General features: G+C 39.9%; 1 protein-coding gene across 2 annotated transcripts; it reads left to right on the plus strand.

Annotated features, from left to right (window-relative positions):
• Positions 1-1681: 1681 nt before the first annotated feature.
• Positions 1682-26219, plus strand: RAD21 (RAD21 cohesin complex component). 2 transcript variants are annotated; one of them, XM_066565869.1, is made up of 15 exons: positions 1682-1859; positions 7468-7641; positions 8991-9120; positions 11260-11359; positions 12325-12431; positions 13322-13525; positions 14065-14190; positions 14383-14505; positions 16118-16341; positions 16655-16814; positions 17133-17284; positions 18818-18967; positions 19434-19517; positions 21445-21673; positions 25786-26219. In XM_066565869.1, the coding sequence occupies exons 2-14, from the start codon at positions 7498-7500 to the stop codon at positions 21634-21636; spliced, it is 1896 nt and encodes a 631-aa protein (XP_066421966.1). In that variant the 5' UTR covers positions 1682-1859; positions 7468-7497; the 3' UTR covers positions 21637-21673; positions 25786-26219. The 2 variants fall into 2 exon arrangements, with proteins under 2 accessions (XP_066421966.1, XP_066421958.1); XM_066565861.1 differs by lacking the exon at positions 25786-26219 and having other exon boundaries at positions 21445-23235.
• The last annotated feature ends 1049 nt before the right edge of the window (positions 26220-27268 follow it).

Consider the following 27268-nt stretch of genomic DNA (forward strand, 5'->3'; position numbering starts at 1 on the left):
GTATTTTTAATAGGGAACTCAGTGGACATGAGCTCTAACAAACACTGTATTTTGATCTTCCTTATTTACTGTAATGTAATTGCTTTAATTCTTAGCAGAATATCTGAAAATTATCCTAAAGTTTAAATACCAATTTGTTCATGAAGTACATTTATGTCCACAGTACAAATGAAACATTTTAATATCAGGCAATTAATGTTAGACCATGCAAATGAATTGTCTTGATTTTTAATTTTGATGGAAGGAAGCATTCCTTTTAGATGAAACATAAAAATATCAAACTGAATAGACATTGGAAAAAAAATAATATTAAATTAGACTGGCATTATTTTAAAATAGATTCAAGAATAAATTTGAGGACAAGATTACTGCCTGATCTTCGCAGTAGTCACATACTGCCACGAGAAACAGATGTGATACAATTCAAATCCTTTAGATATAAACTGAGCCAAATTTAGACTATAAACTCTCCGGGATTTGCATATACTTGCTCCTTTGAAGTATGTACATTTAAAGCCCTATAATAACAAAAAATGGAAAAATTGAAAACTAAACTTTGGAAAAATGGAGAACCAACCACAGAGAGTAATCTGGAAAAGACTGCACCTATATATAAGCTTAATGTTTTTAACTACATGGTAGGTATTGCCAAAAATTTAACTAGAACTTCCTAGTTTTGCTCTCAAAAAGGATGTCCTTTATATAAAGAATTGCTTGCTCAAACAGTAGAGAGCATGAGAAAAACAATAGATGCATTTTTATTATTTTTTTTTAATGGGCAACTATTAAGGAATTGGTTGCGACAACTAAAGAAAAAAAAGTAATAATAATTCCTTCCTGTCGTTAATTTCTGCTCAGTCAATGGCAATATGATGTAGGGCTTCTAAACAGGTAAGTGGTAGACAATAGATAGGCAATTTTGACCAATCCTGTGTCTGCTAAGCCAGAGAAAGGAGGATTTCACACTAAAAGGGACCCAAGTGAGGTAAGCACTGAGCAGGGCATGAGCCAGAGCCCAGCTGTGCTGTGGCCATTTCAGCAGCATCGCGGGCCAGGGCGTGCAGTGCTGAGGTTTCCGGCTACACCTCTGTGCTGCCGCTGCGCTGCAGGGCACTCTGCTGGCAGGGGCTATTTCCTATAGCAGCAAATGAGGCAGCTTGGCTGGTCCACGCTCCTGGTGGACCTTGATGCAATCCAGCAAGAAAACCTGGCTATGTACAGTCGAAATCAAATTGGTCTAAACAAAGAAAGTGAGCGGTGCTCGCAGTTGTTCCCCTTGAGAACAAACCACCCCACAGCACAAACCCCTGCAGCGCCCCGGCGGCAGGAGGGAGCTGCGGGGTCCAGGAACACCTCCCGGGGCCGGGCTGTGAGAGAAGAGAGCGATTCTTTAACACGTTTTAAACCCGACATCGCAGAGCCCGCCTGGCGTCCAAAGGGGGCGGGGCGCCCTCACAGCCCGGCCGCGCCCCCGCCGAGGCCCCGCCCCCCGCGGGGCCCGCGCGCCGCTGTCACTCAGCGGCCGTTTCGTCGCTCCCGCGGCTCTGCCCCGCCTCCCTGGGCCGCGCGCACGCGCAGTGGCGGGGCCGGGGCCGGTTGTGGGGGGGAATTTGACCGTAAACATCCTGCGGTTTGAACGGCGCCTTCGCGCGCAGGAAGGACCGCGGCCGCCATCTTGTTTGCTTGAGCGAGCGGCTCGGCTCCGCTCGGCTCCACTTCGGCTTCATTCGGCTCGGCCCGGCTCGGATTCGGCTCAGCTTCGGTTCGGTTCGGCGCCGCTCGACTCGGCTCGGGCTCGGCCCGGCCCGGCTCGGCTCGGCCCGGCAGGAGCAGCGAGCGGTCCCCGGGCCCGGAGCAGGGTAAGGAGTGGCTCCGGCCGCCGCGGTCGCTGCCGGCGCCTGAAGGGGCCCGGCGGGGCCCAGCTGCAGCCCCGCTCTCGGGGTGCTGCCGTCATGCACGGGCTCGGAGCCGGCTCTTCGGCTGAACCCTCCCGGCGGGGAGGGCCCGCCTGGTGCTCCGCGACACCTGGGGCTCCCCGGGAAGGGCAGGGCCGCCCCGGGACCCTGCGCGGGGCCGGTGTCCGGGGCGATCTGAGGCGGGGCCCTGAGCGCGGCCTGGCGGCGGCACGGACAGGCTTGTGGGGAGCGGGGTCCGCGCACCTCGAGCGGCCACACGCGCGGAGCCGCGGGGACCCTCCCGGGGAGAGCCGGGCCACGGGGCAGCCGAGGAGCCGCGGGAACCTTCCCGGGGAGAGCCGGGCCACAGGGCAGCCGCGGGGAGGCCCGGGGGCCGCGGCGGTGTAACCGAGCCCCGCGGTGTAACCGAACCCTGGCTGTGGCTCGCTAAACGGACTGCGAGGCTGCTGCGGTCTGGGCAGAGGGACGGGAGCAAAGTTCCATTTGCCACTCTTCTGGTTTTGAGTGCAGTATTCCCTCTGCCATGGATGGGGCAGGGTACTGAATGTTCTCACAGGCTCTCTAGTGGCAATGAACTCCCTTCTGGACACTGTGGCTGTTTAGCTGAAAATAAAAGAGCCCTTTAAAAATGCCGGCCTTTTGAAGAACCAAGATCTTGCTCTTATGGACACTGTTAGAAATCTTGCTCTCTTTTTTAAGATTTCTCTGATCCTGATTAGAAACGCTTCTGTTAAATATAAAACAGGGCGTTGTTTTTATCAGTAACAAAGGAAACTTGGGGTCACTGTGACTTACTGGCATCTTTCATTGAAAATAGCTTTCCTTTAAATTCAGACACATAAAGAAACTACTGTAAATTTGGAGAAGTTACCATTTAGGCCCACATTGTGCAAATGTGGGTGATAAGCACACTTTCCTTAATCTCCTACTCAGTAGAACTCATTATCAAAACCGCGGGACATCAAAGCATTATTGGGGCCAGGCTTCTGTTTTATTTTATGAAGGTTCATTTATAAATGTTAGACATTTTACAAAATTTGGGAAAGCAAGGCCCACTCATCTAAAGTTTTAACTAGAGAGGAAGTAGATGTGATAGGGGTAATAAAAGGAGGAGCAAAAAGCTGGTGAGACCTACAATAAACTTAAATTACCACACAAATTAATCATGTCTTGCTTATACCATGGGATTTCCCACAGAAATTAGAGTATTTGCTTTAGTTACCACATCAGTTTAACTTCTTAAAGGTAAAATTTTAAAAAGTTTTTTACATTTGGGCTCTCTGGATGAACAGTGCAGAGAAATAACTGCAAAAGATGGAGTAATATAAGGAATGTTCAATTTACATACCTTTAAAAGAGTGTGTTAGTACATGATTTATGCAAACTAATAAATATAACATTTATTAGTTTGAATTGGATCTGGAATTGCACAAAATAGGTTGGGATAATGAGACAGGGCCTTAAATTAATAAGATTTGTTTTCTACTGGTTGAGCATTCTGAGTGTAGGGGCAAGGGCAGGATACCTGCTGAGGGTTAGGTGGGAATGTGGAATTGAGGGAAGAGGACAGTGTTGTTCAGAGGGTTCAGTAATTTCCAGCTCTTACAGTACTTGTGAGTGATCTGCCTTTTGAATTGGTAACCTTAGTGGGGCGCTGGTTCTATCTGATTGTGTAGGTGTGTGGTATATTGTAATTGGAGAACAGTGAATGCAGTTCCTCTAACGGAGTGCTACAGTTTGAGGAATTAATAGACCTGGTCGTGCAGCCTCAGCCATAGAATTTCTGCCAGATTGTTGATGCAAGAAACGAGACCTAGAGACAAAGGGAAAATGTTGTATATATTTACCAAAGGTATGTAAAGTTGAACTAGTTCAGTTTTATCTTAAGAATTGATTTTGTAGACATAAGAAATTAAGGTGACTTGACTCTGAGCTTTAGTAAAGCTGCAGGTGGCACAAAGAAATATATTAAAATTCAGATAAATGGATTAACCAGACAATTCTAAAGGTGATTGAAGGAAGGAGATCAGATAAGGTAGTGGCAAAAAGAGGCCTGGAGCTGTAAGGTGATGTTAGTGGAGTTTGTGATGATTTTTTTTTTTTCAGTGGCACCAGATGTTCAGTGTGGTACCAAAACCTGCCAGGGAGGCAGCGTTAGTGAGTGCCCACACATGGGAAGTCTAGTGATGTAAGAAGGATTGGAGAGTGAAGGGATTATGAGTTAAAGTTGAAGAATTCAAAAAACAGTTTCATGGTCACGGTGGTTTTTCTGAACTTCTGAAGTCTGGTAGGGCCAGCTCAGACTGATGCAGGTGCACAGGGTGATCTCCACCTTCCCCAGATCACCCAGGGCTGCCTGGGCTTAGCAAAGCAGAAACAGCTTAGGAGGAAATTATGCAGGTGGGGAGAAACCAACAAAGAAGAGAAATTGAAGGATAGCATAAGGACAAATGAATTAAAATGACTGGCTAATTTCTTAAACTGTAGTGTGGAATTTGTCTACTCATCTGTGTGTGACTGTGGTTTTGGACTAGCTTTACAAGGACCAAAAGTAGGTGACAGTAAAAAAAACAGAAGACTGAACTTCAGGTGTGGACTGATATGTGTGTGTGTACATAACCTAACCTAAGGAGGGCTGCTGAGGAGTGGGTTTAATGAGCTAGAGTGAACCACAATCAAATAAAAATATGCTGAATGTTCTGCCTATTGTCAGCTCTTAGTTCATTAAGCACCTTTCTGCATGCCTTGAAGAATGGGACTAACTATGCCAGTGTGCTCTTCAGAGGTTAGACAGTTTAGCTGTTCTAGTCAGAACAAGGATTTTAAGATGAAATATATATGAGTTGAGGGTTAAGATGAAGCCCATAGTTATACCATCTACCAAATTTTCTTACTGCTGCTTTGGAAGGAGCAATTGCCAGAGTCTCAGATGAGAAGGTGAAACGGCACATTCTGGCTCAGACCCTGTGTATGACCAGTATTATTTAGTTCTGCTTTACGTTTCACTTACTTTGTGTGTAGAAGGGCAGTGAAGAGAAGAGCATTGAGTAGAGGAGATTTTTTTACACTTCTGTATTTTTTAAATTGTACGGTTGTTGACCAAGTTAGGCAGAGAAAACCTGAGAATAATTGTGGCACATTGAAGCAAATTCAAAGTTAATGGCAATAAAGTTGCAGGTATTTTAAAAGGTTAATTTGGCAAGATCAGGATGTGGTCCTGCCTGGCCTTGTGTGAGTACATACTCTTTTTGCCTTAGAGGAATCCTGTTTCATATCCAGTAAATTTCAAAAATTGACAGTTGTATTTTACTTTACAAGCTTTTTAAGAGTCATCAGCTACCCTTTTGTGGATTCTTAGGAGTTGCTTTTCAGCCATTGATATATTCTGTGTGTCTGCCTGAGCACTCTGCCCCTTGTAGGAACTCTTGGTTCCTTTAACATTCTTCCCAATCTCAAATTATGCCAGAAAATCTATTTCTCCCTTTATGCTACTGCATCAACATACTGTGCTATGAATTAAAGATCAGACAAAAAGCCTGAAATGCAGAAAAGGGAGTATCTGAAAAGAAAGACAAAATCTGGAGAAAGCGGGAGCAGCCTTTGGGGCTCGCTTTGAAGAGCTGAGGTGCTAAACAGCTGAACTGTAAAGGTGGGTTTGTACAGTTGCTGTAACCCAGTTATTGCCATGCAGAGCATCTGCTGGAATTTGGAAGTGGCAGGAAATTATTGCTTTAGGTAATAGAATCCTTATTTGTTAATAGCAGTTCAGATTGAAACACACCTTAAAACTATCTGTAGTCTGATTGTCACAGTCTCCCTTAGTGTATTTCGGTATGGCAAGGCTTCAGCGATGGATGAAGAGAAACAGATTTAAAGTGATAGATAAATTGATTTTGTCCAAGTTGTCCAAATAGTGAGTTTCACATTTAACAGGAAACTTAAGTATGTTTTCAGTTAACTGTTTTTTTGAAGTTTTGTGAAACCCATGTTATCTGTTTTAATAATTGTGCCAAACTCCACTAATCAAAGTACATTGTTTTGCAACTGTTATTGAATGCTTTTAATGGATTAATACAAGTGGTTTTACTTACTCTATGTTTGTGTTCTCCCCTATTCCTCATGTTCAGAGGTAATTACAGGCTTACTGTTGCCTGGTTTTGGTAGCAACTCAAGATATTAAAATGCTGTGCTGCAAAGTTATGTCTCTACATGTACAAAAATACTGAGGCCTTCAAAAATATGCGAGGATTGATTTGTCTGCTGGCCTTAAGACAGTGTGATGTCTTTCAGAATATCCTGGGGAGAGGGAAGTATAATACCTTTCTTTAGAAAGTGTTTATCCAAAATTTATTTCGATGTGCTTCCTGGAAAAGCTTGCTCATGCCCATCTTTCTTGGACTTGACTTGGAGATGTACATTTTTTCATTTATTCTCCAGATGTCTGGAGGTTGGCTTTATTTCCACTGAATCAATAATGTCAGAGCTTCTCTTGCCCCTGTACTTAAATTCTGAGCAGTATCAATTGTGACTTGCTGTGCTTCCTCTGGCTGTTTTTCTGTAGGTGTAGAGGAGGTAAAAACTAAAATGCATTTATTGTGCCTTTTCTGTTCTTCTCTTTTGATTAATTTTCCTGGGTTATAGAAACTACTGGAAAAACTCTTTGTGGAGATTCTTTTACTTTTTTAAAGCAAACTTTTCTTTTCCTCTGCTTGTAGTTAACTGAATCATATCTTTACCTCATGCATGGAAGTGGCATGTTTAGATCATAAGGCATCATGCTGTTCTGATTCCCCGTGGTTTGATGTGTTGGCATCTTACCAGTCGTAACAAAGTAATTACTAGATAAATAGATAAGAATGTCCTTTTTTTTTTTTCTGCTGAAGGAGAAAGAAAATAGAATCTTAAAGAAGTTTGGAATAATGCAGTCAGCTTTCTCACCACTTTTATCAACACTTGATTAAAAAAAATATGAAATGGAGAATGGTCTGCTCAGAAATGGAAGACACAATTGTGCTTTCTGTTCAGGAAGGAAGTTATAGTGAAGTCCAAAAAGATTTAGTGCTGTATATTTTATAATGGTGAATCTTTTTCTGGAACCATGTATACTATATACTGGTATAGGAGAGTAGTAGCTACTGAACTAAAAGTAGAAAGAAGTGAAAGTCATAGGAAACTACTGTGGAGTGAAAACTGAGATGTGCTTCTTTGCATTAGGAGAGTTTGGTATCATTACCTTAAAGGTAAAAAGATTCAAGATTATGTTTTCTTGAGGGGTGGTAAACATTTCTAAGTTGTGTATGTGGCTGTTAGTGGGTGTTATTTCTGCTTTGTAATTCTTCTGTAATAAATACATTACATTATCCATGTAATATGCTCTTACATGGATACCATTTGTAAGTGTTGGCTTCTTAAACATATTAAACAAATAGTCTGACCTCAGTGGTTAAAAATCAAATATGTGTACTTCTTCTGAGGATAAGGGAGGTATTTGCAAGGATGTTCCTCATAAAATAAAAGATGTGGAAAGAAATACTTGCCTTTCTCTTTGCAGGTTTGCTCTTTGTTTTAGACATCTGGGACCATGTTCTATGCCCACTTTGTCCTGAGCAAACGTGGGCCGCTGGCCAAAATCTGGCTGGCGGCCCACTGGGATAAGAAGCTGACCAAAGCCCACGTGTTTGAATGTAACCTGGAGAGCAGCGTGGAGAGCATCATTTCCCCAAAGGTATCTGTTTTACACCAATGTCATGTGACCTTGTACTGAAAAGAACTTGAGTGTACAGGTGGTAATTACAGGTAGCAAATAAAGTTCTTAGTGTTGCTATTTTAAAGGGTGGAAAGGTGTGTTTGGATGTGAAATAATACTCTGTTGTGAAATGGGAGGAAATTTTAAGTAGCTTAATGTTTTTACATGTTCTTCTTCCCCTCTACTACTCATGACAATGAAATTGTTCATCTTAAAACTGATGGTACAGTTGTGATTTTTGTCACTTAACAGATGTCAATGTCTTATAAAAAAAGCAACTACTTGAAAACAAAAGAAAACTTACTTATATGTTTTATTTTGGTTGATACAAATGTTAACAGTTTTTATAGTACTACTCTAGATTTTAGAAGAAGTGCTAAGTGTAAGCAAAAAGTGTATTGTACAATCACAGTGATGCTTACTCTTCTAGAAGAGTGATTTGTTTCATTATCACTTTTGGAAGGATTTAGGAAGAAGATAATGTTCATAGTCTCACTAGTGAGCTGGAGCATTCTTATAGAGAAAGGAGAAACTAATTGGCATTTCTTCATATGTTTAACTTTGTGTGTAACAGTTCATTAGCTGAAATTTTAAAAATATGTTGGAGGAAATAAAAATCTTGAATTCTTAGGTTGATGTTAAATCCTGTATTGCTTACTCTTTCTGTGAGATAATTATTCCATGTACCATTCAACACAAATTTCATGCTCTTTCAGCCTAACATACTTAAAGAAGAGTCCTTCTGTGAATTACTTGTTTTCCTTTTGCTGTTCCCACAGTAGATACTTCATTACATAGTAAAGTAGTGAGATTGAAGAGGAAGGGAACTTAATATTGTTTTACTGTGGCAGTGCTTGTTTATGGGCACTCCACATCTTCCAGTGTTTCTCACTTCATGACAGAACATGGAGAGGTAGCTAACAGTTTTTAACCAGATTTTACTTAATCAAATCACTATTTATGGCTGCCCAACTTTTTGTATATTTCGCTTTTCCAACAATTGAAGTAGCAAAGGTGGTAGAAAAGAAGATGTGGTAAAGATAGGCTTTGCCACTTATTTTTTAACTAGACAGAGCAGTGTTTGGGAATTCCTGGAGTGAGCTGCTATTAATTTAGTGATATTTGCTGGGTCATCCGTAAATAATGTAATAGGCTATCACCTTGAACTGTAGACTTTGCATCCTTTGTTTCTTCAGATTTCTGCTGATTTTTATACTTGTTTTGGATATTTGATTTTATTGAGAAAATTCATGTAAATCTGACTGAGGTGTCATTTATGGGAATACTGAGGATACATTTAATTCACTGATTGTGCAATGTGTTTTTAGGTGAAGATGGCACTTCGAACCTCAGGACATCTTTTACTAGGCGTTGTTAGAATCTACCACAGGAAAGCAAAATATCTTCTTGCAGACTGTAATGAGGCTTTCATTAAGATTAAGATGGCTTTTCGTCCAGGTATCTGTCTTTTTCTAAGTGCTCTCTGAAAAGCTACATTGATAAATGTATTTATTAAGAAGGCATACAATTCTGCCTTCTTATGTTTGTATAATTACACAAAGGTATAGGTTATAGGAGAAGTAATTATTGCAGCTGGCTGGCTGACTGAGTTGTCTGCTGGAAAACATCTTTTAACTGAATTCTGAACAAAAACTTCTCTTATCATTGCTGATTCAGTAAAATTCCACTCACAGTTTTGGCTGTGGCTGGTGTATGATGTTAAATGGAAATACACTGCATGGTTTTTACCTTCTGCCTGAAAAAGGCCAGTGCCCTACTGAATAGAAGAACAGAAGGGGACTGATTTCCATCAAGGGTCAGGATTCTTTTGCTATGAGTTACAAAAGAAACATGAAAGTAAGCTGGTTTTTTGCCACTTTCACATTATAGTTTCTGAAAATAATGTGGACTGTAATGTGGGCATCAAAGATAGTTTTCCTTTTATATGTTTGCAACATAATTTCCCACTCTGTAGTTGCTTACTTAAATATTTTGCATTAAAATGAGGTGCCATATTAATACCTGAAATTACTTTTCTGTCCCGCAGTCAATGAATTATTTGGCTTTCATTTTTTCATGTCTTTATAGATAGTTCTCTTTAATTTTGGCCTGGGGAACTTTTTCTGAGCTGAAGTGTAGCTGTTGCACTGATGCTGCTGGATGCTCACAGCTGCTAAATCATGTTCTACCTTTTTAAGTTAGTGAGTGCAATAGATTTAAAAGCTGAAATTGAGGGAGACTTTTTGTTTTTTAAAAAGGCAACTCTTGAAAGCCAGTACAGCAGTTACTTGAGAAAAGTTAAGGTATGTAATGCCTTTATCTTCATTTCCTGATCTACAGGTTGTGATTCAGGCACTGAATTCAAGTACTGAATTTTATGTAGCTTTCAGTGGCAATTTGTTGACTGTTGCTAATTTTTTCTTTATTACTTTGTTTAACTTCCCTGGGTTATAATAAGAACATAATTTTAATATCACAAGGCAGCCTATTTTCCCTCTCCTAACAGAGTGCATGTCGAAGCACCTTAAAATCAAGATTTACAAAAAGTGGCATGCTGGCCTGACAGAAGCTGAGGCACTGATCTTTATTTTCAGTTTATCAACTTTGTGCCTTAGGCATTGAGTCTTTCTGTTCTGAGAATCATTTGCATATTTCATTTTAAGCAGCAGACAAGTAAAAATATTGAACAGCCCTGAAAGGATGGACTAGATGTCTTCATTCCTAGTCAGGTACCATGATGAGTAAGCTACAGACTCATGCTTGTTCCTGGTCTCTGTGGACAGTGGTTCTTTGATTATTCATTGCAGAGGGGAGCACAGTGAGCGAACAGAGTGTTTCTGAAGTATCTGTACCTCAGAATTGCCTGTGTTGTATGTGTGGGTCAGAAGGCAGAGCATAGAGCTCAAATCTTCTGCAAGTTACAGAAGGAATTGAACCTGCATTTCCCATGCACTTTCAAGTGCCCTGACCTTTTAAGACTTTGAATAAAACAGAGGGACCAACTGCTGGCACTGGTTTTGTGATGCCCAATCTGATATTCATGCTCTGAGAATGCCTGCTGAATAAGAGTAAGCATCTCTGGAGGATAAGAAAAGGTATGTGGTGGTTTTGGTAATACAGCTCTTTTATGTGCAGAAGCCTATGAGTTAGTGAGCCCCAAGTGCAGTCACTTCTGTTCCCGGACTTCTGGAGCTGATGGAACTGAATAAAGGACCAGTAGCAAAGTAGTCACCCTGTGCTGCCCCTGCAGTGTAGAACCCTGCAGCTCATGCCATGTATCATGATAAAATTCTTTTGGAGCAGGTGCCTGTAGTGTTGTGCAATATGATGCCTGTGTTGGCTGCACAGCTCTGCATAGTGCTACACAAACATTATTTTATACAGACAGTGCAAGGGCTTGAGGATATTTGTTTTGAATTTAGTTTGAATTTCACTTCCTACCATTATCTAAGGTTTCTTTGTAGGTATCTCAGCATCAGTTCAGTTCAACAAATTTAAAGACAGTAGGCCCATGCAGAGAGAAAATGTTAATGACACAGTGAAACATGCTGTCCTTGTAAGGAATGGGAACTGATGTCTGGGTGTTCTTCCTTGCAGGAGTTGTTGATTTGCCTGAGGAAAACAGAGAGGCTGCTTATAATGCTATTACCTTACCTGAGGAGTTTCACGATTTTGACCAACCACTCCCTGATCTAGAGTAAGTTTTGGGTTTTGTCCATTTCCATGGCAATGAGAATTGGTTTTAGTTGAGGAGGAACTGGTTTGAAACAGTTAACTCATTGCTGAATGTAAAAAAATAGTCTGTAGGTAACTTCTATTCTTAGGTCTTTCTTCTATACTGATAAGGAAGTGTGCAGTCATTTTTGTGTTGATTTTAAGTTCATAGTAGCATTGGCTTTAACTGAAAGCTGTCTTTACAGGAGTTTTTCAAAAACTCAGATACCTGTTATAACTTCTTTTTTCTTCTATGCAAGGCATCCTACATCACATACCTCCTTAGGATGGAAAAGATTAATTTTATGGGGATGTTGTTGACTTTTTAAAGTGTCACTTTTAATTCTTAAATCTTCTTAATACTTATGGGTTACTTCTACATATAACAAGTATACAACCTGAATAGTTCTTAATCTTTAAAAAACTGATGTTTTTTATTATTTTTTAAATTTGAGTTATTCATAATGGAGTTTTTAGAATCCAGGTTACTCAGTGTCCATTTAGTTTAAATTAAAATTAGAGTATATACTAATTTGAAAGTGCAAAAATTTCTGTGTATTTATACAGAAATACACCACAAAGGTTGTTAGCTTGGTAGTGGTGCAAAATACAGTGTTTGATAAACTGTATTAATAGGTTTTGAAGTTGAAGGTTTTTCTTAATTGTTAATTTGCTCTTTGAAATTAGTAATCCCAACACAGCAAGGAGTGAGAGAGGTTACTGATACATTTCCCAGAAGCTAATGCAATTTGGATGATAGGTTTGAACCGTTAATGGTCTCACTGTTTTAAGTAGTAGTTTCTATTCAGTGTTCACCTTTATTTTTTTCAATAATGGACTTGAATGTAAAATTGTTTTTTACTGAATAATGTCATGTTTATTTCAGCAGCCTTTATCTGTTCTTTTTTTTTAATGAGATTTTTAATAATTGCCTTCTGTTTGTTTAAGTGATATTGATGTGGCTCAGCAGTTCAGTTTGAACCAGAGTAGAGTGGAAGAAATTACAATGAGAGAAGAAGTGGGCAACATCAGTATCCTCCAGGATAATGACTTTGGTAAAGCTCTCATGTGTTACTATGTGTTACTAGCTAATTTTAGTTATTTTAAGATACGGTTTTGTAATTACTATGAATTCTAAACAAATTAGATCAAACATGCTGTGGTTTTGTACGTTTAAGTTTTAGTTTGTTCATGTCAGTTTTTCCAGAAAGTCTGTCCTCTAATGTTCAGTGAACTTCTAGCTGCCTAGAATAGGCAGAAAGAAAAGCTGAAGAATATTCAATCAAGTTAATCATTGAAGTACTGTGACAATTATAATTTTCAAAATGTGATGTGAATATGAACTGAGCTGTTGCTTTAATCATAAGCATGCTCTCAGTCAGAAACCAGTGGGACATTTCTGAAGCTGAATCAGCACTGGTGACAAGTTTGCTACTTTAGATGTCCTTTTAAGGACAGTATTCTAACATCTGAATCAAAACCTAAAGACAGTTTTATTTGAATGTCTGGTTCCTAACCTGCAGTATTGTAAACCATAATTCAGTAATAGTTTTGAAAGAATAACCTAAAAATGGTGTTGACTGGGTGTTGGTTCATTCCCTGTAATGGAAGCCCAGCCTTGAGGCATAAGGCACAATGTCTTTGAATTCCATTGCATTCTTTGGTTTCTGTGCAGATAAAGTTTAGTAGGATCTTGCTAATATCAATTCAAATGAGTACAATAAAATGCTTTGAAAAGGAGAGAGTTATTTTTATAATTGTTTGAACAGTATTTTATGCTATGGTATTGCTGGTCACAATTCCTTAACATCTTGTCATTAACTCTGCAAATAGGATTAATTGAATTAAAGTTTGGTCCTACATATGGGCCTTTGTTGATCAGTTAGGTAGGTCTCTTGCATCTGAATTTTTTAGCACTTAGAGCAGTGCAATTGTATTCTTGCAGGTGACTTTGGGATGGACGATCGTGAGATGATGAGGGAAGGTAGTGCGTTTGAGGATGACATGCTGGTGAGCACTAGTGCTTCCAATCTCCTCCTGGAACCTGAACAGAGCACCAGTCACCTCAATGAGAAGTCTAATCACCTGGAGTATGAAGACCAATACAAAGATGATAATTTTGGGGAAGGAAATGATGGTGGAATATTGGGTAAGTTTGAGAAATTTGTTTTTCCTCTATCCTACCTCCTACTTTAATTAATTAGTTCTTGGGTAGATGAGGGGAAGTTGTTTCCTTTGTTGCCAGATCCTGTAAAAGTTATGCCTTGTACAGTGAGTATTTATACTCACTGTCTGTGTATGTGTGTATATATGTATGTGTATATGTATGTGTGTTTATCTGCACTGAGCATATATTCCGTTTTGTGAGTACTACAGCAGTATAGATGACTCACAGCGTATTAAATGTTGGCATATTTAAAACAAAGTTCTAAAAAATTAAATGTAAGATGCAAATATGTGGCAAGTATATGGTAATAAACGTTATCTCTAAGCTCAGAATTAGAGCTGAAAAGCCCCTTGATAGAGCACTGCTACCTTCTTCTATGTCAGCATTGAAAGTTCTTTCTAACTTCTGCACTATCTTCATCTGTCTTGTAATAAACTTGTCTGTACTTCTTTGTAAATTTGTCTATACTTATTTCATGAATTTGTGGATGCAAAACTGATTCTTTCATATGGTTTCTTCAGATGACAAACTTCTTAGTAATAATGATGGTGGTATTTTTGATGACCCACCTGCACTCTCAGAAAGTGGAGTAATGATGCCAGAACAGCCTCCCCACGATGATATGGATGATGATGATAATGTATCAAGTGAGTATGATCTAGCACCAGAGCTAGAATTACTTTCTACTTGTGTAGTTTGGATTCTAATTCCTGAAAAGCATACTAAGCTCAAAAGTGTGACGTGTGGGAAGCCACCTGAAGGTTTGGAGGAGGGGATGGGAGGGGTGGCCCAGCCTGTTGTGTGTTGACCTAGTGCAAGGCTCTTGTTGTCGCTGGCAGTGGGAGGCCCGGACAGCCCGGACTCGGTCGATCCGGTGGAGCCGTTACCAACCATGACTGACCAGACAACGCTTGTTCCCAATGAAGAGGAGGCTTTTGCTCTGGAGCCTATTGACATAACTGGTGAGTGAGCTGCTGGGGACTACTGTGCAGTTTGTCAGAGACCACTTCAGCTTGATGGAGGGGAAATGAGTGTCTAGCACTGCTGCTGACTCTGCTTCTCACTTGGGAGAGAAAGCTGGGATCAAGTGCTGAATTCCATTTATTCTAATAGTAGCCCTCCAGTACCTTCCAGAGCTTACATGGATGGTGTCAGAGAATACTAGTTTGTAGTTTCTGCAGTCAGTGCATGTAACAGCATGATACTGTAGCTTTAGATAAATATGCTAGTTAAAATGCACTGAGTCGGAATGGAGCTCAGCATGTCTTTCATTCTAATACTGTATCTGTAGTGCAGCACAGTTCTTGCTAAGCTGTGTTTGAAGGACAGGACTGACTGTTTACACTGAGAATGACTGCTGTTCTAGTGATTTGTAGCTTTAATGAATTGCTGATTTCAGGAGGTGCACCTTGTATTTGAATTTCTACTAAGTAGGGATTTTCCTTATATTTTTCTTTAATGCAAGATACTATTTGGCTCATTATATACTGACCCCTGCTTTATTAAAAAATTAATATCTGGAAAGAAAGTAGCTTGTCCTGTTCTTTTAGACTGAGCTCCAGGCCCTGATTCCCTGCTTGGCCAGTGGGAGAGCCATGGCACTGCCCTCTCGTGGCAGGCTGGCAGCAGGGGACCAGCTAATCTGCTGGTCCAGCAAAGACAGCATTTACCAGAGCTTCAGAGTCTGCTGCAGAGTACAGGCTGTGAGCACAGTCATGTTATCCTAGAATAGGGTCAGAAGTTTACAGTTAAAATAACCACCCCCATTAACTCTACCAAAGCTCAGGTAGGGCTTAGGGGAAAAAGTGGGTATGGTATTTTAAATCTGTGATTAGAGTCATAGAATGGCTGGGATTGGAAGGAATCATGAAGATCTAGTTCCAACTCTCTTGCCATGAGCAGGGACACTTTCCATTAGAGCAGGTTGCTCAGAGCCCCATCCAGCCTGGCCTTGAACACTGATAGGGATGGGGCATCCACAGCTCCTCTGAGCAGCCTGTTCCAGTGCCTCACCACACTCACAGTAGAGAACTTCTTCCCAATATCTAGTCTGAATGTACTCTCTGTCAGTTGGCAGCCATCCCATCCTCCTTACCCTGTCACTACATGTCTTTGTAAAAAGTCCCTCCCATTTTCCTTGTAGGCTCCCTTCAGGTACTGGAAGGCCACAATTAGGCCACCCCAAAGCTCCCTTTTCCTTAGGCTGAACAAAACCAAATCTCTCAGCCTTTCTCATAAGAGAGGTGCTCCATCTTCTGTTCAACTTGGTGGCCAGTGTTTGCACCAGCCTATCAAGCAAACCATGGGAGAGAGGGGCATGTGCAGCTGAGGGCATTGACGCTTAGATAGATTTAAATTCACAGAAGAATTTGCAGGTTATGGGAGAGCCTTCGTAGTATTTGATGTTTTGTACTGCACATAGCTTTTAATCCTTCTCCCAAAGCTAGTGTTGCCTTAGATTCTTTAGGCAGCTTTATATGTGGGCAGGTAAGACCTGTAGAGAACTTGCAGGATTCTTTTACAGCATGGTACCTTTTTGAGCTAACCTTCATTGCTTGCTAAAAATCTCAACAGTCAAGGAAACCAAAGCAAAGAGGAAGAGAAAGCTGATTGTGGACAGTGTGAAAGAACTGGACAGCAAGACTATTCGAGCCCAATTAAGTGACTACTCTGATATTGTCACTACTTTGGATTTGGCACCTCCTACTAAGAAATTGATGATGTGGAAAGAAACTGGTGGAGTTGAGAAGCTTTTCTCTTTGCCTGCACAGCCTTTGTGGAATAACAGACTACTGAAGGTAATGTTTTTGTGCAAGTTTATTTTTAAATGGAACCATATTCAGAATTGTGCTTCGTTTATAGCAAATGTCAGCATATAAATAGTGATGGCAGTATTCATAATTGGAAGAAAAAACATATTAAAAGAATTAAGGTAAATATTTTGAACATTGCTGTTATCAGTTACAAAGATAAATAAATTTTAGAAGGTAGTACTGTTGGAGAGGAGATTAAAAACTGATAAAAAAAGATAGGCCATAATTACTTAATCCAAAATGAAATAAAAGGACACTGAGAACTGCAATAGTGAATAATGTAATGTTTCTTTTGTAGCTCTTTACTCGCTGTCTTACACCTCTGGTACCAGAAGACCTGAGAAAGAGGAGGAAAGGTGGAGAAGCTGACAATCTCGATGAGTTCCTTAAAGACTTTGAAAACCCAGAGGTTCCCAGAGAGGAGCAGCAACAGCAGCAGCAGCAACGAGATGTCATTGGTTTGTGTCTTGTCAAAGATGCTCTGCTTTCCTTTGGAGCATATTTTTTCTCTTTTATCTGTGCTTTGTATTAAGACATCAAAGATTGTGTATGAAACAATGAGCTTTGCACTGGTGGTTTAGCTTGATTTGATGCAATCTCTGGCATAAAATAACTTTTCCTAGAAATAGGGGATGCTTAGGAATTTCTTGAACCAGTGGATTAAAAGTGCAGGCTGTTGAGAGTGCTCAATTCTAAAATAATAGCAGATTGGATTTTAGTACAGTTTCTATAATAACATTCTTAAGTATCTAAAAGAAGATTTGTTGTGAATACAGATGAGCCTATTCTGGAAGAACCCAGCCGTTTGCAAGAGTCGATGATGGAAGGCAGCAGAACCAACCTGGACGAGTCGGTTATGCCACCGCCACCAGCTCAGACTGGGGTCAAACGCAAACTGCAGCAAGTAGAGCCAGAGCCAGTGTTACCTGTGAGTAAGCTTTTACTGGTTTTTTATGGGGAATGAGAAGTGAGCAGTGTTTTTGAATAGGAAACGACACAGATTTGAGGCCCTAGCTTTACAGTGAATCTCCTTTGAGATTCACTGTAGTAGCATCAGAACATTTGTCCCTGGGTATCATTCTGGTGCCTTTGTTAGCTGAAAAGCTTATTGAAACATTTGAAATGCTGGTAGGATAAAGAAATTACACTTCTTCCTCCAGTAAAAGTCTTCAAGGAATCTCGTGTATTGCTTATCAAGTCCTGCTTGGCAAGTGTATATGAACAGCTTCCATGAAGCAAGGATTGTGTTAGCTCCATAAATGTCTTTTAAGACAGCCCTAGTGTTCCAGGCTTAAGGCTTCAAAGAAAAACTTTGATGATCTGGAGAGATTTCCTGGTTGTGAATAGACTTGGACACTACCTGCGATGCAGTGTCAAAGGAAACTGTGAAGGGGAGAGGAAGGAAATGGGCAAAATGAAAGGTGTATTTTTCTGTATGCTTGCATGGTGAGAACAGTCCTGTTTATGCTGTGTCTCATGTTTGTGCAATTTTTAACCTCACTTTTCACATTCCTTGGCTGACAGGTTGTTCACTGTAGAATGGGACTGTTAGATGTTACATTATCTTAGTAAGCAGGGTGGCAGCTGCTGCTCCTTTTGCCCTCTCATCCCTTTCATGGGGTGAAATCACCATCGACTGTGCTAAGTCAAGTCAGTCAGTGTAATTGGGGGTGTTGGTGTGTTGGGAATTCTGTGATTATATTAGAGGCCAGGTCAGGCCTCTAGCAACAACCTGTAGTGATACCTGCTGTGTGACTACATCAGAAGTTGCTTTGCCATTTTTTAGGGTACGTGTAGAAACACTTTCACATGTCAAGGTAACTTTACTGGCAAACACTTAATTGTTTATAGATTCATGGGGAGAGTACCATATATTAATTTTACTAAAACTGTCTACATAAATTCTATTAATTTTCTTTTCTGTATTTTCCTCTTGACATAAATATTTTCTGAGAATATACTTCAGCACCAAAGTAATTCATATGTTTTCAGAAACTTTGTAGGTACCAATGTTTTAATCCCTTCATTCATTCATTTTATCCCTTCATTCATTTGTATTGATGAGAACAGCATTTTGATATTTTGAAGATGACTAGTTCCAGTGAGTTAAAGTGTGTTTGTGTAGCATTGCATCTGGTGATGTGGGATTTTAAATTTGCATGTGCTGATCCAAGGAATGAGATCAGTAGTTTGGATGCTGGCATAAGTGAAGTTACTGGAAAGCCTTTTTACTTTACAGTGGTGTTAAAATTTCTGGTTTGAGTAGAATCTAAAGGATTGAAAATACACATATGGACAGCAAAACAAAATTGCTTTTTGGTTTTCAAAAATGAAAAATCCCGACAAGTGGCTAAGATTATATACTTGGATTTTATTAAACTGGTCTGTAGCACCATTGTTCTATTGTAAAAGAACTGACAAAATGATACTGTTTGTTTAACTGTATTGTGTGCTCTTAAAGCATCCACCATCACAACAGCTGGAAATACCACCTGTAGAAATGCCTCCAGAGGAGCCCCAAAACATCTGCCAGCTAATACCAGAGCTAGAACTTCTGCCAGAAAAAGAGAAGGAGAAGGAAAAGGAGAAAGAGGAAGAGGAGGAGGAAGAAGTAAGAACCCTGTGTAGAATCAGTTTGTGTGTTTCCCAGAAGTGGATGAATGTTTGTGGATTCAGTAAAAGGCATAAGAAATAACTCTTTTGTCTGTCCTTATAAATAGCCCTTGGAAATTTAATTCTTAAATTATTTCATGACCATTTAATAATATAAATATTATTTAATTTTTTAAATTACATATACGTTCTGTTCTGAATTAGTGTTCTCTTGTTCTTGCCCATGGCTGGATTAAACCACTAAATGTTTATGATGCCTTAGATAAGAACTTTTGAACTTTAATGGTGTGGTTCATTTTAAATAGCTTGTCCTACTTAAAGAGAGTAGCTTTTTGCAAGAAAACCAGCCATGTCTTCAAATAGGATAACTTGTCTCTTAGCTACAGTATTTAATATCCTATGGTAATAAACTTCATTTTATGGTAACAAACTTCATGTCTTTTATTTTACACACCTGCTTCCAGGAAGAAGATGGCACAGGGGGTGATCAGGATCAAGAAGAAAGGAGATGGAACAAGAGGACTCAACAAATGCTCCATGGCCTTCAGGTACACATGATTATTTGCTTTCTCTTAAAGCAGCTTTGGAGTGTGTCCACTGATGCTTTTGAGCTGAGTTAAAATGTCAAGAAAGAGCTTTCTGTGCAGTCAGTGTTACAGAATACCAGTTATCTTAGAGGGGGAATCTGGTATTAAAATACCAGTTATCATAGAGGGGGGAAGAATGCATGTAGTTGATTAAATCTGTATCAAATAATTGTATTAAAATGAAATCTATACTTTTATAATTGTCACTTATTGTTTAGAGAACGTTTGAATTAAAATTTTTCACCTAAATGTTTTTCAACCTTCAAGTCCACACTCTGTGTGCACAGAAATTGAAATTATAAAATAACTGATTGTATTTTTGATGAAATCGTAGTGCCTCTGACTTTTTGCTATGTGTCTTTAGGCAAACCCTCATAAGAGTCTAGGGATAACACCATTGTACAGGATGTTTACTTCCTGTCTAGGCTAGTTTGAAAACTGTTATGCCATGAGAAGCTGAATCTATTAACAGCTGTGGAAATGTGACTTTGGCTGATTTCTAGCACGTGGATTCGTCTGCACAGACATACCTGTCTGTGGGATGGATTCTGGCTTGCTGGAACTAAAGAGGCTTTTTCTGATACGATGACTGAACACCACAATGTTCACCCTGAGCTGAAGTGCAAACTGCTCCTTTGCTTATCAGTCTCTGTGTTTGTCCTCCACATACTCTTGGGCTACCTCTGCCTTGCAGCCTGGTTTGTAGCTCCTTTGTTCCCTTAAACATTTTGGCAACTGGTGAGATTTGGCTGTCACTGAATGCCACATCCCAAATGGTCACACACCCCCCTCTTCTCTCGCCCAGCTTTGAATGCAAAGCATGATGCCACGTGGCATGGATTATCCTTTTGGCCATTTAGGGTCAGCTGCCCTGGCTCTGTCCCCTCCCAACTCCTTGTGCACCTCCAGCCTACTTGATGCAAAACAGCACCATATGAGCTCTTGTGAAGAAAATTACCTCTGCCCCAAACCAAATCAGCACAACTGATTAAAATAGAAAAAGCTTAAAAATAATTTCTAAAGTATACAGATGTTGAGTTGGTAGTGTTGTGTAATGTTTTCCTCTCTGAATGTTTTATCACAGTTTCTGAAGAGAGCTTTAGAAATCTCTTTGGCCATAACTAGCTTTTTTCAGTTCTTTCTTCCATGTACTCAAAAGAGCATCACATTGGATGGTTGAAACATGAAATCTGCAATGAGATTTGGAATTAAGGTCTGATTAATATAAAATAATTTGGTTTGCCCAGCCAAATATCTTCTCATCTTGTTGAAATTCATTCCAGGACAGACAGTTCTGCTTTAAATTGAGCACTTCAGTTGTTGTCCTGGCCAGCAAAAAGATGTGTAATCATGATTTTTTTTTTTTTTTTTAAATATATTCTTGCCAAGACTTTGAGAAAAGCTTAGTGACTTGGGGTACTTAGTTTACTTAAGACAGAGGAGTCTTAGAAATAAACTTTGGGAAATTATGCATCTTTTAAAGAATGTTAGCTCTTGAAATTTTACTTTATTGTTTTTGGAATTACATTTATTTTGAGAAATAAAGCTTGATTTTTGCTTTATTTTATTCCTATTAAGAAAAAATTGTCCTCTAGTCAAAAAAGACTGGTTAGCTATTGTTGCAGAAATAAAATCTTGTGCTAGTCAACAGTGTTTCTGGAATACATTCAGCAGATTCAAGAGTGATTTTCACACATCCCTGGGAAGCCTACTAGGTTTCATATAGCTAAGATCCATAAAGAAATTTTCATGTACATGTTACAATGCTCCTATTCTTCTGAATCCCTCTGTGTCCTGGGGTTGTCAACAAACAGAATCTTGCCAAGAGACATTGTTGTTTCTGTGTAGTTCTCTATTTAACTTGTGATATCAATGTTGCGTTTTTCAGAGAGCCCTTGCTAAGACTGGAGCAGAATCCATCAGTTTGCTTGATCTGTGCAGAAATACGAATAGAAAACAAGCAGCTGCAAAGTTCTACAGTTTCCTGGTACTGAAAAAGCAGCAAGCTATAGAGCTGACACAGGAGGAGCCCTACAGTGACATCATTGCCACCCCTGGTCCCAGGTTTCACATTATCTGAATGGTTCCCGAGGGCAGAGCTCGTGCTCCTCTCACCGGTGCGTGTGTATTGCCCCGTCCGTAGGGCCCACAAGACCATTGCAGAAAATTTAGATTTTATTGTCTGTATAAAGTCCTTGGTTTTCTCTTGGGGTTATTTTGGGGTTTGTATTTTAACTTTACCACTCAAATTTTTAGTGAAACTGCTGGCTGGGTTGGGTGACTTGAGTTCCAGCTGCAGAAACCAGACATCTCAAGCACCCAGATAAAGATTGTTTTAGCAGCTCAGAGCAGATGTGTGCAATATTGGTGCATGTGATGTTGAGTATCAATGAAAATGTCTTACAATAATTTGACTAGTTGATTCAGTAGAGATATTTTTAACCTATACAAGTAAATCTGAATGGCCAACCTTTTGTCTGATTAAAAACTTTGCCAAACTCATCTGAAATGTTTGGTCTGCTTCTCATAGTAGTAGTTTTTTCTCCCCTTCTCTAGATCTTTGTGCATACCGTGGGTCTCTTAAAGCTGCCAATATGAAAGGTAGTGCCTGATATGTCAGCTTGCTGTGTCACTGCATTTTTGCAGTCAGATTTTTGTAGCCCTTGATGCTAAGGGGAAACGAGTGTCTGTGGAAAGCACTTCCTCTACGTGATACATGAAAGGACAGAACATGTGAAGCGTTTTAGACTAAACATTCCTTTTCACTTATCACCTTGTTATGGTCCACTACTGATGATGGCTAATTACTGTTAATAAGTGACAAATGAAAACTAGTAATGTCATTTAACCATTTAAGAAATCATAGTCCTTTAGGTTTGTTAGAGCTGTATATAAACTCCAGACTTTTTAAAACAGACTTCTAGATTGTAAATTATCTGATTTTTTTATTAAGCAAGCATCCGACAGTAAGAATAAGAAAAATTGCTAAAATCAGATACCACCTGTACCAAAAGGGCAACAAACTTTGAATATAGAGTACAGATGGGCACAATTCCACTTCATTGTGTAGTGTATTAATGGCTCTTTGGATATATTTATGGTTTTAGTGTCAATTTTTTCTGATAATGTACACTCCCATGTTCAAAACGTTTTATCAGTTTTGCAAAAGAAATCCGGTTTGATTTTTATTTCTAAAGAATGAAGCTTTACTGTTAGACCAGGTAGCACCAGAAATTATGTGAATATGTTGATTATGGAGACCTGTCTTAACTTTTTTTAGGGCAAAATTATTCACAGTGAAGGTTCTGGTTTTAATGTTGGCACTTTTGTGAAATAATTTTGGGACTCCTAAATTTCAGTGTATACTCAACTGTAAAATTATGTGAATGTTTAAAATCTCTGAGACTACATGATGACCATGTTTTACTAATCCTTGAAAAAGTTAATTGTATAAAGTTACTGCAGCTTTATTTTCAACATGATGTGCCTGTAAAACCATAATTTTCTCCTTTGTAAAAAGAGACATTGTAGATAACTTGAATGTTTAATTATAGAAAAGGTCATTAGTTTCTTGTTACACATTTTTAGTCTGTTTTTGTTGCTTTTCAAAGTTAATATTCTTGAAAATAGTTGATGCTGTTATGTATAACTTTTCTAATAAAAGTTGTGTTATAAGCTGTTCTGTACTAGCTCTGTATCTTGTTCAAACACCTCCCATTTATGTAGGAGAGACTGAGCACTAAGAAATTGGTTATTTTGGTATTAGGTATGGAAAGATTTAGCTCTTTAAAAGATTAAACTCGAATATGTAAATAGAATTCTTACCATTAGGAAGGAAGTGTTACTCTACTGGCTTTACTGTGCTTTTGTTCGAGGATTCTATGCTAGGAATGTGTGTCCTAGGAAAAAGAAAATTATGGGAGACTGTCTATAAAATGTGATTCATCTGCATGCCTGTCCCTTCTGAATGCCAGAGCATCTCCAGCTTGGATTCTTTTCTGTTCCTTTGCTTCTGGAATTGCCTCTGCATGTATGTCAGTGCCTCTGAAGTTACATGCTCCTCCTGGTACATGCAGACTCTTGGATCCAAGCACATGGAGTCAGTTGGTTCCCTCTAGAGTTTATATGTATATATATATAGAGGCAGTGAATTCTGACCGACACAGGCTGAGTGAGCTGGCTTAGTCTGGGCTCCACACACAAAGGGACTGTCCTGCTTTTGAGTGACCTGTGGAAGCAGCCAGGCCCATCCTGTGTGTGCTGTAATTCCTGTGGGATGCAGGCTGGCCTGTGCTGAACCAGCCCAAGTGTGTGTGTGTGTGTGTGCAGGTGCAGCACTGGAAAAGCGACTTCCATTATTTGGCTCAATCTCTGTGAGCGAGAACTGTGGGAATTTGGGCACTCGGACTAGGATGAAAGCTCTTCTGGCTTTCCTTATATCAATAGGTTATATCAATAATCTAGTACAGTTTTATCACCAGTTTGGCTCTTTTGTAACACCACTGCGATCAACACTCATGATAAATTGATTTTGCTCAAATGTATGCCTGGTGACACTCTAATCTGGGACACTGAATGCAAGCTCTGCTTTATCATGTACAGGATTTGTTACTAGTTCTGACCATGGCCTACAAGTAGTACCAACAGGCTTGCATTTCTTGGGAAGGGGGCTTTGTGGTAATGCACTGATCACATGTTGGATGAGGTCTAAGGGATGGTGAATAGAGCATTGGTGTGGATGATGAGATGGAGAAGGGCTCTCTGTTGCACAGCCTTCATTGTTTTCCCTATGGCTGCTGCTGTTTGTTTTTTTTTAAGTGCTTCAATATCTTGGTAAAGAAGGACAGCATCTGCATTTTATTATAGTTCCTCCTCAAACAAATGTTGAAATGGTTTTAAAGAAATTGCCATAAGCATTCACTTGGTGTTTACTAGATAGATGTGATGGTGTTCACAGGGGTTTTCAGGTGAGGGAAGAGACAAGAATGTTGACTCCATGTTCAGAAGGCTTGATTTATTATTTTATTATATATATATTACATTAAAACTATACTGAAAAGAATAGAAGAAAAAGCTTTAATCTCAGAAGGATAGCTAAGCTAAGAATAGAAAAGAATAATAAAGGTTTGTGTCTCAGACAGAGAGTCCAAGCTAACTGGGCTGTGATTGGCCATTAATTGTAAACATCCAAGATGGGCCAAACACAGATGCACCAGTTGCATTCCACATCAGCAGATAACCATTGTTTACATTTTGTTCCTGAAGCCTCTCAGCTTCTCAGGAAGAAAAATCCTAAGAAAGGATTTTTAATAAAAAGATGTCTGCGACAGATAGAAGACATTTTTGTCACAGCTCAGTGAGTAACATCTCTTTCAGAACGCTGTCTTGGGAGGGATTTAGATTTGATGGAGAGCATTACTGTAGAATGTGTTCCTCACTGCTTCCCAGTCAGGCTGGACTGGCTCTAGTGCCTTTGGCTGCAGTGCTGCACTGCAGCAGTGAGGAGAAGGAACTGCTGTGAATGCCTCTCTGTGCTCCATCCTCCCATTAGTGGCAGTTTTGTTCTCTCTGCAAAGCTTAACTGCTCACAGTGGGGGTACTATGCATGCCCTGCTTTCCAAATTACTCCTCCTTGGTGTGTAAAAAAGAACAGTTCAGTATTCTAAGGAAGTATTTCTTCAAGGAGATGGAGTCGTTGAATGAATTCCTGCCCTATGTGTGATCACCTTGAAGCCACACTGCTCTGTTTTATTCCATCTGGGGTGGAAGGGAAGAAGGCAGGTGATGCCATCTACAGCTGGAGGTTAAATAGTGCTCTGTTTCTGAGAAGAGTATGAGTAAAGGATTCTTCCTAATTCACAAGACAGAATTTAAACCAGCTTATTAAGCAATGAACTAGCAGCTGTTGTGTGCAAATTTGCTTCAGGGACTTTGTTGGAGGGTCAGGTATATGGTGCTGAGGATGTTGATCTGTGCCCATCTTCTGTGGGCGCAAAATTGCCTTTTCTGCTTGGATGTTTCCAGCTGACATCCTACCATGGCAAATCAAAGAAGTCAAATTTCCAAGGGGTTTTTTTGCTTCCTGTTGTTCCACTGCTACACCTGAGTCTGTGTCATGGTACTTAATATTACTTTTTGGTGGTAGTGGGGTTAAGGCAAATTTTTCTTAAGGGTCCATAGATTGTACGTCTTTGCTCAAGTGGTTGTGTTTATCTTTGTGCTTTTTCAGACCTTTTTCTGTTTCACCTCCAAGAAGCAGCTGGAGTGAATATACTGTGAATTTCTGCAACATGAACATACAGAAAAGCTGAACTACCAAGAAATAAATTGTCCCAACACACAAGGAAAAAAGGACCAGTCTCTGCATTTCTTGCTGACCTCTAAAGGTCTAGTAAAGCTATGGGAGAGACAAGAACAGGAGGTAGAAGGGAAGATTTTATCTAGTTCTTATAACAGGACCTAGTTTTATATTTGTTTTAGCTTAAAACATCTTCATGCAGAATAAAATGAAAAAAAATCCAAAATCTAATCTAAAATCTCAGGTAGGAGAAAATATATTAGCCAAATACTAATTTTAGTGTTCTGAGTAGAATAAGGTGCCAGAAACTTTCTGGGAGAGCACACCCTCCAATTTCATTTGGCCCTAGATATTCCCCAGCAGCCAGGAAAGACCAAGAGGTAGTTTGGTTGCCATTAGCTGGGTCTCTACATGTTCTACTTTCCCCAGCTCCCCTGCTTTTCTTGTTTGCCTAATTTTTGTTTTCAATAAAAACATTAAAGATCATAACATTGCCTGAAACTAACACAAAATAATTGAGGATGTGTGGTTGACCTTTAATCATGGATGTTTATAAATGTTTGACACTGATCAAGAAGACATGCGATGAGAAACAGAGAGTTGCTCATGACATTTGGCATCGTTCTGGAGCAGATGGGGGTTTAAAGCCAGCGGTGTTCTCCATGCAGGGACTCCTCTCTAAATTAAACGGTCCTGCTACATTCTTGAAACACTTTCTCCTTCCCTGGCTTGCAGTGCCCAGGTAGTGCTGGCAATTATGTGTACAATTTAGTTTTCTAGGTTTGGGGATATTGGGAACTGATTCAGGGTAAAACCCACCAAAAGAAACACAGGGGTTTTTTTTTCCCCAGCTGGATCGATTTCTACATCCTGTGCACTGGGCAGCCACACAGAAACTTGTGCCAGCATAACACAAGAAGCACCAGGCAGGAGAATAGAGAAGGGAAGGAGTAAGGATTTCTTTTTCATATGGCTGTGCCAACTTTGCATGTGTGTTAAATCAGTTTAAGAAAACTACTCACAACGTTGCAGTTTGAATTCAGGAGTCCCAGCCCTGGCTAAAACTGTGTACCGGCCTGTTCATCATCAACTTGCACACCACTTATTAATATTCTGTTTTTCCAAGGCAGACGTTGGAAGTTCTCCCTGAAATCAGGTATTTCTATGACAGAGCCCAAGCCCAGCCTCTGCCAACAGATGTGTCTGCACTAATTTTCTGTTCATTTTGTGCAAGTTAATATATCCAGTCCTCAGGTTACTGGAGGGGAAGCCAGAATCGCAGTCCATTCACCGGCAGCATGTACCACACATCGCACTGGACTGCGAGCTCTGAAACGAAGGGATCACATTACTATAAAACGTTCCACTGCTGAGCATTTTTGCAGAAAAGTTCAGCTAAATTTGTCTTTGTACA

Source organism: Molothrus aeneus, chromosome 1 (genome assembly GCF_037042795.1).
Source record: "Molothrus aeneus isolate 106 chromosome 1, BPBGC_Maene_1.0, whole genome shotgun sequence".
Taxonomy (NCBI): Eukaryota; Metazoa; Chordata; class Aves; order Passeriformes; family Icteridae; genus Molothrus; species Molothrus aeneus.

What these genes read in the sequence shown, in the direction of transcription:
- RAD21 (XM_066565869.1), top strand. Translation starts at nt 7,498, where the DNA reads ATGTTCTATGCCCACTTTGTCCTGAGCAAACGTGGGCCGCTGGCCAAA. An exon ending in GGAATAACAGACTACTGAAG is followed by an intron (nt 16,342 to 16,654) that starts GTAATGTTTTTG and finishes TTTCTTTTGTAG; the next exon opens with CTCTTTACTCGCTGTCTTAC. An exon ending in AGGAAGAGGAGGAGGAAGAA is followed by an intron (nt 18,968 to 19,433) that starts GTAAGAACCCTG and finishes ACCTGCTTCCAG; the next exon opens with GAAGAAGATGGCACAGGGGG.